Here is a 12,497-nt window from a genome sequence, read left to right on the forward strand (position 1 = left end):
ACGTGTTGGTTACCTTTAGAATATGTCACTGATTGAAGAATATTCTAGTAACTGTGATTATACGTGACTGATAAATCTCTTCAACGATAAGAGAATATGATTTTGTGGATGATTAAAAAATTGATACATTTCATTCACTTTATAGTAGCTATGATGTGAATTCCCCGGCGACATGGTAGAGGGTAATTGGACGTTCACTGTAATAAAACAGGGAGCAAATGACGTCGAATAAAAAGTTCGTATAAAAAGAAAAGAAATACAAATTGTCACCGCCCGGGATCGAACCGGGGACCTTGCGCGTGTGAGGCGCACGTGATAACCACTACACTACGGTGACTTGTGATAAAATTATTACGATAAATCTTCCAACTTTTTCAATCTGTTAGTAATATCAATTCTTTCCAAACTAGATATAGGCAACGTCGTACCATCTTACTCGTACAAGTTCCAAAAAGGATTTTTTTCTTGTTTTCCTCAAAACATTGGTCCTTTCCTTGGTGCTAAACAGATATCATATCGATTTGATGAAACAGTGTACTAGTTTTGATAATGCCATCACAACGAAGAACGGATGGCGAAAAGAGTTGCCCCCGGAAAGAAACTACCATCCTGAGGATTTTTGGTTAGAATCTTTCAAACAGTCCATAAAAGGAAAAAAGACTGTCACCGCCCGGGATCGAACCGGGGACCTTGCGCGTGTGAGGCGCACGTGATAACCACTACACTACGGTGACTTCTGCCAAAAAAACCTTTATGATAAATGTTCCAACCTTTTCAATTGTAAAAAAGATAAAGCAGTTATTTTTCGCAGACTATATAGTTGCTTTCAAGATATCATTGTATCATACGGACCAAAATGTACCACCTTACTCGTAAAAATTCCCAAAAAGTTTTTTTTCTACAAAAAAATGATACTTTTCTTCGTGTTGAATAGTCACTTATATCTATCTGTAACAATATACTAGTTTTGAGAATTATGAATGACGATAAAAGTTGCCCCAGCAAAATAGCATACCATCCTGTGGATTTCTGGTTGGAACCTTAAACTTTCAAATAGTAAAAAAAAAAGAAACCTGCTGTCACCGCCCGGGATCGAACCGGGGACCTTGCGCGTGTGAGGCGCACGTGATAACCACTACACTACGGTGACAACTGTCGACAACCTGTCCAGTAGATGTTCCAAGGTTTTCAATCTCAACGTCCATAAAACAACGCTTTTACAAACTTCATCGATTAAATAGTTCCTATGGTACAGTATCATTGGGACCAATACCGGACAGCGACAGAAAAAAACATTGATCATTCCAAGATCGTCGGAAAATCTTGGCGGTTGGAAGACCTTGGTCCTGGATATCCTTGAAAGACTTTACAAAAATCATTAAAAGATCGTAGGAAGACATTAGAGATCATTGAAAGATTACTTAAAGATCACTGAAGGATTAATATCATTGCAATATCACTGAAAGATCATTGAAATGTCACTGACGGTTTACTGAAAGATCATGAAATATCATGAAAGGATAACTGAAAGATGATGAAAAAGATCACAGAAGATAACCAAAAGATCACTAATAGATCATTAAAAGATCACTGAAAGATTATCAAAAGATCACTGAAGGATCACGGAAAGATCATTGAAAGATCACCGAGAGATCATAAAACGAAATACAATTTTCAAAGAGAGAACATTGCCTTGGAGAACATTGAAATGTCATCGAAATACCTTACTGATCACTGAAAGATCTTTGAAATACCTTAAAGATCATTGAAAGCGAACCGAGAGATTATGGGAGAACCTTGGAGAATATTTAGTGCTCGCTGAAGATCTCTTTGGTGTTTCAACATCTTCTGCATTGGAATCCCGAGGTGGTTTTGATATACCTACCTACATGTACCTACCTACCTACCTAGTCCCTTGACCTCCAGGTCCTTTGGGGGGGGGGGGGGGGGCTAGACAGGAAGTATACAAATCTCATATTTTTACAATGCTACAATGTTCAATTAACAGTCCCAAAGTCTTTCTACAGCATCAGCTTTTTTCCACGGATTGTCAAACTATAAAAATCTCTCTATGACAACTGTTTCCCGTATACAACCGGCCAGATTTCAAAACCAATGTTCACTGCGATCTCCTTACATATATCAACATAGTCCAATGCCTAGAAGTGGTCAAATATGACATTGCATCGAACAAAACCGTTAGAAACAACCAACACGTGGACACACTACCATTGGGGAATACACCTACCTTGTGTGTGGGATATAAGTTCAATTCGACGGTTCCATCCATTTATTCACTGGAAGAAAGCCAGAGAAAAAGTCAATAGAATATAGATGGGATGGGAATATCATGGTAGAAATGTCATCCTGTCCTTAAAAAAAATGGTTCAATAACTTGCCCTTTGTCCATCCTAAAGATTACTCTCGTGCAGATATAAAGGTCGATAGTGCATTTATTTTCTTTATATGCATCGTTCAAAATCGAAAATGTACCACCGTAGGCTGCGAATGAAAAAAAAGTCATAGAAAGATGTTACGACGCCGAATTGTCCCGACATGCAATTTGATGGTAATCACAGGTGATGAGCAAATTAAAATGGCGGCCTAGCGGGTGGATAAAACAGCCTTGCGTTTATCCTTCTTTTATCTGCCGAAAGCCATATCTGATACCAACAATCACAGAGGCGATTTGGAAATAATCAAATTACCGAGCTGTGACGCTTGGTTCCGTAATTGTTAAGGATTACATGCCATTACGTTACTTATTAGTGGGAGATATCGCTGCAGATACGCAAAGAGAAACGCCATTATGTCGTGACCTTTTTGCGTTAAAACGTAAAACGCGTCGATGACAAAGGACGGTTTAATGGTCAGGCCAAAACAACGCAATACGTCGAACATCGTATCAGCTGCAAAATATAAGGAGAAGTGGAGACTTGTGACATAAGACATGCTTTAGAGCGTAACAAATAATTTTGATGAACCATACTACTGTATCTTTTATTCCTTATTAATTGAAACCCTACTCTCAATTAAGACTAGTTGATATGCAATTTCAGACGATAATGTTTGCAATATGCCGTTGCTTAATACATTTGTACATTTGTACGCTATAGCGTCTATATTCAAGCTCTATCTTTTGATCAACATCAGTGAAACTAGGAAATTCATATTATATTATTTCTACACAGATTAAACTTTCCCTCAATCAAAAACGATCTTTTTATCCAAAAGTGTTAACAGAAACTTATGTAATACCATTTTTATCATCAATCCTACATTTTGCCTTGCCATTTGGCCACAATATGGTTGGAATAATGTCGGCCTGTCGGTGGCCTTTTTACGAATCATAATCTCTCTTACGCCTCGTCGCAATTCATTGTTAAATGGACGATTAGTACGATGTGTATTAGTAGGTTTCCCTTGTAGCCGTATTACCACGGCATCATTATTTAAGTGGGCGACGTTTACCAAGCTCTTTGAAGTTGCTTCTAGCTAGTTTTACCCAGTTCTTTCTATTTATACCAATTTGCGGCTAATACTCCATTGTTAGCCATACTCAATTGTTCACTTTTCTCCCGTATATAAAACGCTGAGACTCAGTCACATTCTATATACAACACCTCCATCATGTTACTGGCAACCTTTCTGAGCTTCGCTCTTTGTATTGTACTGTGTACGTGTCAACACCTAACAGTGTACAACACATCCCTGGACGACAGCAACAGAATATGGCTCCACTGGCAGGTAGACTACGAAGCATCGACGGTGATATTTCAGCTTAGTGTAGATACAATTGGGAACGGCTTCGCGTTCGGTATGTCCGATGACGGGACATTAAGGAAGGCGGATCTTGTGGTGTTCTGGACCGAGGGAAACTCAGTCAATGCTGTGGTTTGTATTCATATCTCGTTGCAATCATTATCCTTTAAGGCACATTTATACACACAAGATAACAGGTACTCAAGCAAGTGGATAAAATTTGGAAACTGTCGGACGTTTCAGACAGCATCCGATGCCTTTTGTCTGTGACCAAACGAGACGAAAGACAGCGGATGCTGTCTGAAACGTCCGACCGTTTCCAACTTTAATCCAGATGCTTGAGTAGCTAGAACCTTGCGTATCTTATTACCTAAATGTCTAACCTTCGTCGATGTCACAGTTATATACCTTTTTGATTTAGTCGTGCGATCTTTTTATCCTACGATATTCAGCGTGACCATTGTAGAATCGATCTTCGACAATTAAGGATCTACAACCTTCAACGGCAAAAGACAGCTGAATTGTACAACAAAACCACCACTGTCCGAAGGATGTACCCAATATGCAGTTGTAAAACTGTTGTATATACAGTATATACAGTAGTCTTAGTCTCGGACGTTTATCATTGGAGAAGCAAATGATTTCTTAGAAGTTGAGATAAAACTTGAGAAATAACGCGTAATCTGCGGGTGTTTTTTTTTGTTCATTCGGTGTTTCTTCTCCATAGGACTCGTGGACAGACAGCCAGGGACATTTTCGCACTGACAATAGCCAGGACTATCATCTTATTAACTACACGGTCAACAATAGGAAAGTCAGCGTCACATTCAGTCGCCGATTCGACACCTGCGACGAACGGGACTATCTGATTGATGTAAGTTCTAAAGTGTTGATTGTTCATGCAAACATTTCCAATGTTTGAAAAATGGACACTTCTAAAAGCTTGTCTCGTTGAAAAATTGGTCCTTTCCTTGGTGCTGAACATACACTCATAACGATTACTTGCAACTACAGACATGTTCATCTCCAAACTAAAGAAGGGATAAGTCAAAGTATCCCAGTGGCTTCAGAGGTTTTCTCTTTGAGTGTTTCCTTTAGAAATTGGTCCTTTCCTTGGTGCTGAACAGACACCCTACCGATTTGTTGTAACTACATACAAGTGTTATATCAAGACTAGAGAAGAAATCTGTTTTAAGAAATAAGATTTTTTCTCGGAGTGTTTCCTTCACATATAGATCCTTTCCTTGGTGCTGAACAGGCACTAGAAAAGTAAATTCTATCGGCTTTGTAAAACATTATTAACATTTGCGACATGGTCCTTCTTTTGTCTGCTTAAAGTACGAGCTTTGTTTTTCTAAACTATTGTTGACAGTCAGGAACGACCAACCTGTTGTATATTCTACCGGAATACGACATCACCGCTGTGTCCGATCTGAATAATGTCGGCATGCGCATGCGCTTTGGAGCCAAACGACAGCAGCTGTTGAAGACCGATATGTCCATTCCTCCTTTTCCACCGGATGTGAGATCATTTGACGTCCGGGTGAACCAGGTACCACCAAAGACTTTAGCCTAGAACTATGTTTTTGTAATTTTGTAATGTTTGATTGCGTTCAAATGTTGAATCCTGTATCTATGGTGTTTTGGTTTAATTTTATCTCATAGTATTGACTGTCATAGTTGTGTTTTCTACTGTTCTTTAGGCAAGAATCCCACCAGAAGAAACGACATACTGGTGCAAAACACAGCCACTTCCGACACTCCCTGCCAAGGTTCATGTACTTCAGGTAAATTTTCAGATTTCTCTCCTTTTTTCAGGTGAAGATGACGGTTGTAACCTTTTCTACAGCAACCCCATTATGTGACAGCACTATTTGGTTGCTGCCTATATATTAGGAATGACTGAAATGTGAAGTCAATTGCAAATTTCCGATGTCATTCAAATATTACAGTACGAGCCCATCATTACTCCTGGGAACGAGGAGACAGTGCATCACATGACCGTATTCCTGTGTGGGAACGACTTGAGTAGTACCGCGGGTTACGACGGACCATGTGAGGGGGAGGAGGAACGGACGGAACTCAAGACCTGCAAACACGTGATCGCTGCGTGGGCCATGGGTGCACAGGTTAGTTAACACGTCATCGCTATGTGGGCCATGGATGCACAGGTTCATAACATGTCATCGCTGTTTGGGCCATGGGTGCACAGATACATGTATGTCTTTAGTCCGCAGTCTTCGATACGTGGGTACAGGATGCATTTCAACATTTGCAAACAAGAAGAAAAAAGAAAGTGCCGTCCGACTTCACTTTTGTCCCTCATAGGTAAGTGCAAGGCAATGCAATAATTCCAATATAATGTGCCTTAAAATATCAATTTCCTTTGTCTCCTGAATTAGGCATTCGCCTACCCCGAGGAAGCGGGAATACCTCTGGGCGGTCCGGGTGCTTCTACGTTTGCTATGATAGAAATCCACTACAACAACCCACAGCGGCGGAATGGTAAGGTTACTGAAGAATATTGCTATCTTATTTCGCAGTCCCTGAAACATTTTCTACAGCTTTTGAACAACATATTACCGGCCAACGAACCAGATTTTAACAAGTTATTGTTGAAAATTGGTGGTACAGTAACAGTCAAATAGACATGATCCTTTAGCCCAGCCATACTCCAAAATCCTACGAACCCAGCGATGAAAAAGTTTGATGAAAAATGGCGGACGCGCCAAGGTGCAGTCATGTGCAACCACACTTATGTTGGATAAACTTCTATTTTTGATGGGCGGTCGGAATCGATCTATCAACTCTCGTGAGATGACACTTTTATATTATTATTCCACAGATATTGTCGACAGTTCGGGCGTCAGATTCCACTACACACCGACGCTGCGACGTCACGACGCAGGTATCATGGAGCTGGGCTTACGTTACTTGCCGTCCATGGCGATACCGCCACGTCAGGACGGTTACGTCATCACAGGGTACTGTCCCGCAAAGTGCACATCTAAGGTCAGGACAATCAACTATCGTGTTTTTGTACCACCGTGCAGTAGGTTCACCTCCTACAGAGGTATTGCGGTTGATTGTGTCCGTGTGTTCGCAGTTATAACTCAATTGCAAGATGCCTCTGATGCGTTTGTAAGTATTGCCATATCGTCTTCTACATACAGTATGGGCGAGATGATGCCCGTTGATTTGGGGCAAGGTAGCAGAATTTCTAGGCAATATAATGATACAGAACGACACCCCCGTCTTGAAGTTGTGGTACAGCCCACAGCTGGCGCTACCTAGTCTCCAAGCAAATGTTAGGCTCCGGCTTATTACACTGCCTTCACAGGTTGAATACTGCATAGTGTTACAATAAACCACTACCTGGGAAATAAATGGAAAAGGGTTTCAAGAAAATTGTTATTCCTGGTTAAGAGGGTATCAAACACCTTTGCCCACAGCGCACACACCATAATTACTTCACGGAGGTTTGCATCCTACGGACTCTTGTTTCCTTTAAGGATAGTTACGTGCTCCTAATCCCGGTTGATTACTGCCCGATTAAGGTACCGCGAAGGTCACACCAACCAATCATAACATCTTGTCTTTTATTACACTGGCTACGTGTCCTCAATCCTAATTACTTTGATTTTGGCTACAGCCTGCACATGAACGTGTTATGTATGTGCTCTCGAAAATACAAATGGAGTTCGTATGCCATGAGCCATCTACAAGAATAAGTAGAAGACGTATACTATACGTCTTCTACTTATTCTTGTAGATGGCCCATGGCATATACGGTCTATGACAGAGACACAATACAAGTAAAATTACATGCAGATTGTACGAAGGGGGCCAAAAAGTAATACAAGTGATTTTAGGTGCTAAATTTCAACTCATTGGATAAAAAATGAACTTGTTATAAAATTACTTGCTTTATTTTTGACTCCCCCTCGTATTGTACATGTATTTGGCCGATCTCGCCTCACACGGGCATGACGACGGAGTCATAATTTCTCTTTCATTCACCAATGTATTAATTAATTCATTAATTCATTTGTTCATTCATTCATTCATCCACTAATGCTGAGGTCCTGTTTTCACACTGTCTTTCACACAGGGCCTCCCCGCAGGTGGCATTCAGGTGTTCGCCTCGCAGCTGCACACGCACCTGGCAGGGACAGCTGTGTGGACCAAGCACGTGAGAGGCGGAGTGGAACTGCCCGAGCTGAACAGAGACAACCACTACAGCACCATGTTTGAGGTGAAGTGCCTGTACTGAGAGAGAGAGGCAGACAGAGAGAGGGAGACGGAGAGAGAGGGGGGAGAGAGAGATAGAGGGAGAGCGAGAGAGATGGACAGAGAATGGAAGGGATAGAGAAAGGAGAGACAGACGGAGACAAAAAGCAGGAGAGAGACAGACAGACAGACAGACAGAAGAGAGCATACGATAGAGAGAGAAGAAGAGACAGGCAGACAGTGAGAATAGAATGAAATGAACACCAGTTCTGAAACTAGTTGTGTGTAATCTATACATAATATAGCTATGGTGTCGATAGGTTTCGTATGCGATGTGTTCCTACTCTGACTTTCTTCTTCTTGTGAAGTATCTGGTTTTATCAATATCCTACAGTATACATGATGACTTACGTTGCTTCCCTGGCCCACATGTATGGACTAGAGCTCACACAAAGTCATTACCCTGTCCCCTCACGGGGCGAGAGAACGCGCGTGTCCTGAATCCCCCTGTGAAAAACAGCTCCAGCAATCGATCAAACATCGCTGGGATAAGACGAATGGATGGTTGTTTATGGAATTGGCGCGTGTCCGGAGCTGACTTTGCTGCATGCTTCATTATTGTGCAGTTTTTAAATCGGTCGCACGTTGGCGCATTATGTAGGACAGTTTTATATCCCCATTCCAGTAGGGTCAGGGTAGCGACCTCGATGCGTCCGAGCGATTTGACAGAGCGCTAAAACTATTTCATACATTCTAAAAAGTACGCTTTGTGCGTTTATTGTCTTTTCAGTCATACTTTTACACTTTGCATTACATTCCAATCATGAAGTCAAGGGCTACATAAATCCAATTGAGGTCGCAGCGCTGTCAAGTTGAATGGAAACCTTTAAAATGTTGTATTCTGTAATTACAGGGGATACGGCCATTACGAAGAAAGGTAACCGTACTACCGGTAAGCAAACCACTTTTGTACGAAAGATTCTCCTACGTTGTTTGTCGTTGGCGTAGCCATGGCGTTGCAATCAAAGGCCCTTTGTGCTCTCTTTACAAGATTTCAGACGAAACTCTAGATGAACCTATATCTATTTGCGTGCACACACGTCTGTATACCATTAGAACTAATGTACTTGCAGCCACCATGCGGTGCTAACCAGAATCGACCCATCCTGCTCCAAGGCTTTTTGCTGGTACAGTAGTTGCAAGCAATCACTTTCCGACAACATGGTCTTGTATCTACAAAATTATTTCCCGCCATGCATAATTCGAATTACATCCATCACCATGATACACTTGATAAAATATACAAATGTTGCTTACTACTTCCAGCATGTGATTTTTGCCTAATTTTCCCTAGCACCTTCTCATTTCATGCTATCGTCAGTATTCGTCACTGTATGGTACGATTCGGGGACAACATGTATGAATAGTAGAAAAAATGATTTTTCAAATGATTATTCATGACATTTAATGACATTTAAAGGGCGATGTCCTGATGACCAGCTGTAAATACAACACCGCAAGTCGTCGCAGCGTTACTCTAGTAAGGACTTCATATAACGACTTTCTGATAACTTTCCAATTTAATGCGTTTTAATCGCTTCATCAACAACAAAGTTGAAAGAACTGAAAATAAATTATTTTTACCACCTTTTCCTCAGGGTGGGTACGGTATCCATGATGAGATGTGTCTGAACTACATCCACTACTACCCAGCCTCACCGCTACAGGCCTGTAAGAGTGTGGCGGCAGCCTCGGCTCTGGACAGATTCTTCGACGTGGTGTACAGGTATATTGGAAAAACTAACACGTGAATAAACTTAAAACTTGAGTCTATTTATTTACCATGAAACAGGGTAGTGGAATAGGGTAGTGTAAGGGTTTTATTCATTTGTTTGTTTGTTTGTTTATTTGCTTGCTTCTTTGTTTGTTGTGTCCCTGGCGAGTTGGCCAGTAAATCTAGTTGATGCGTCTGTTTTTACCTGAATTGTCTCAAAGGTGTGTCAATCATCTTTTTAACCCTCTTCTGACAACCGTATCAACATGGTCTGTTTACTACTAGCTTGTTTGGGGCATCGAGCAAACCACCAAACGTTGCAGACGATTTTTCTGACATGCCATGGAACCCCTTGACAACGGCCTATCTGACGTCACTCTACCGACGCGGACCAATAGACGTCATGTGCCAGAAAACCAGCGGTGCAATCTTTGAGGTAGGACTGAATGTAGTCGCAGATTCCGGTACTAATATCATTCAGTATTGATGTTTATACAAATGTGCTATATATAATGACGATTGATAAATGCCTTCAAGTTGATATATTGTTCCAAAATGCATGCATGTACGATCACTCAAGGGACTGGAGTGAAATACACATAGTAAACAGGTGGCCACTATAGAAAAATGATGTAATGTGCACCCAGAAAGTGACCATGATAGCCAGGTTGTCCCTATGCAGAGGTGACCACTAGTGCAGGTTTGAATTTCGTATTTTCCTAGAACGATCGTAGATTGGAACTCGTTGCCACCAAGTACCGTAGAAGTATCCTCATTTGACAGCTTTAAACAATGCATGCAGTTAGATATTCGAAGGTTAGACGTGACAGGTCGTTTGGTGTAACATAACCAGCTGCTGCCGCGACGCGTGCCTGCGAAGCTGGTGTGTTACGCCGAAGGGCGTTTATGCCGGCTATATAGATACAGATACAGACGCAGACTTTATAAATTGAATTGTGTGTGGAATAAGATTTGACACTCATCTTAAGCTTCTGCTTCAAAGATAACAATGCCATTGATGCTTCTGTTGTCTCATCGACGAAAACTGGCAAGTTGAACATTTTCTTGCTTTCCACAGGGGAAGTGGAACGATATAGAACAGCCCGACATCCAGAAACCCCAGAATCCTCAGCGGATGTGCCGTGCATGATGGGTAGTCAACATCCGGATTTCTGCTACAGTTAGAACATCAATAGGATATGCGACAGAATTGAATGTTAAGTTGTTAAGTTGTAGATTTATGCGGCAAAGTGTGATAAGAATTTACGAGGTTTGGCGAAGAATTCCAAAGATTTCATCTGTTTTTAATGTTCCACTGACAATGAGGTCAAACGGCAAAGATACATGTAATGTTGCCTAACCACCGGAAACTTATATCATACCCTGTAAAACATAAAGATGAAGCCACGTATTGTGACGTATCTTACCATTTTCAGTATCTTTAATCATTATATCAGCCTTTACCTGCACTACATGTGGCAAACTCTGCAAGAGTAGAGCTGGACTAGCCGCTCTCGGTCGAGTCAATCGACTTTGAACAGATCGTCCGACAGGATGAAAGAATAATATGATGATGATCATTATATCATATCATATTGAACTGATAATAGATGTTGATACAGTTCTCACCAGATATGAAGAAACTCCACCTGTCTTCGTCGATGTTAGATACAAATAGTGAAGCAGGCTTCTCTTGTGGCTGTTGTTATAGTCTTCTCACGAATGTTTACAAAATGATGTACGAATTAGTATACTGGCTTGTAAGCAATCGAAAATACCCTAGAGGAAATACACTTTAAGTTGACAAAATGTTCAAGTTGCATATCGATCGTGAATATCGCTACCACACTCCGATATTGGTAGTGCGTCATTTAGCGGCAAATATACGTGAATCATGCCGGCTAAACAAGGACACCATCAGCTCAATCAGAAGTTATCATCTAGACTCTACCAGGCTTCACATGTCGCTAGGAAATGGGAGAAATTGGCATAATAGACAGACAACATGCCGAGCTGTCACCCATTACGAAATCAGCTGAGAAAATGGAGTCGTGAAGAACGCCTTTAGCCAGTATACAGGCGTGATAACCTTCAGTGTTATGGTGATTGACAAGGGGTTAAAGGATGTAGTGATGGAGTTTTGCGCCCGGTTTTTGCATTTCGGGCACCTTCCACATGACCAAGCATATGTTCGTTACGACATTGACTTGGAAGCTCTCCAGAATTCCGATATGTCAAAACCTGTTACTAAGTCCAAATACTGAGGACAGAAAAAAATCGAAGTCAGTCGACAAACGCAAGAAGTTTACGTTTGCTTTGACTATTTGTTGTAAACGATTAGCAATGCGGAAATTTGTGCAGATAAGTAACTTTAAAAAGTATGAAAACCTCGCAAAATGAATTTTCAATGAGAAAATCAAATGGGGAAGATAGTGTTTTTGAGAAAAATGCAGGTAAATGCATACAAATAAATATGTAAGGTAAATTACGGCTTGGAAATTAAAGCCCAAGACCTGGAAAAGTAATTCTATTTATGTACTTATTTATAATGTTTATCCAACACAGCGGAAGGCATGACGAAACAGGTCGTCATACCCAAATCATAACAAACTCAATTTTGCCATTTCTTTACGTCTAGCTTCACTTTTTCAAAGAGATAACAATGGTACATGGTTTGGCAAAAAGGCCAGCTTTTAAGTGTAACTGTGGCTGTACATGTATGATAGTGTTT

At 41.0% G+C, this 12,497-nt stretch overlaps 1 protein-coding gene and 3 non-coding genes across 4 annotated transcripts; 1 reads left to right on the forward strand and 3 right to left on the reverse strand.

Moving 5' to 3' along the window:
• Window positions 1-264: 264 nt before the first annotated feature.
• Window positions 265-337, reverse strand: Trnav-cac (transfer RNA valine (anticodon CAC)). Its single transcript has one exon. It is a non-coding gene; the product is annotated as a tRNA-Val (tRNA).
• A 324-nt stretch (window positions 338-661) lies between these two features.
• Trnav-cac (transfer RNA valine (anticodon CAC)) lies at window positions 662-734 on the reverse strand. The gene has a single exon. It is a non-coding gene; the product is annotated as a tRNA-Val (tRNA).
• Window positions 735-1,077: 343 nt separating this feature from the next.
• Trnav-cac (transfer RNA valine (anticodon CAC)) lies at window positions 1,078-1,150 on the reverse strand. The gene has a single exon. It is a non-coding gene; the product is annotated as a tRNA-Val (tRNA).
• A 2,669-nt stretch (window positions 1,151-3,819) lies between these two features.
• Window positions 3,820-12,175, forward strand: LOC136442622 (dopamine beta-hydroxylase-like). Its single transcript, XM_066439567.1, has 13 exons — window positions 3,820-3,894; window positions 4,490-4,636; window positions 5,135-5,314; window positions 5,466-5,623; window positions 5,678-5,891; window positions 6,165-6,267; window positions 6,608-6,774; window positions 7,874-8,017; window positions 8,906-8,944; window positions 9,473-9,532; window positions 9,651-9,778; window positions 10,052-10,202; window positions 10,845-12,175. The coding sequence occupies exons 1-13, from the start codon at window positions 3,820-3,822 to the stop codon at window positions 10,914-10,916; spliced, it is 1,638 nt and encodes a 545-aa protein (XP_066295664.1). The 3' UTR covers window positions 10,917-12,175.
• Window positions 12,176-12,497: the final 322 nt, after the last annotated feature.

The sequence above is a fragment of the Branchiostoma lanceolatum genome, chromosome 9 (assembly GCF_035083965.1).
Source record: "Branchiostoma lanceolatum isolate klBraLanc5 chromosome 9, klBraLanc5.hap2, whole genome shotgun sequence".
Taxonomy (NCBI): Eukaryota; Metazoa; Chordata; class Leptocardii; order Amphioxiformes; family Branchiostomatidae; genus Branchiostoma; species Branchiostoma lanceolatum.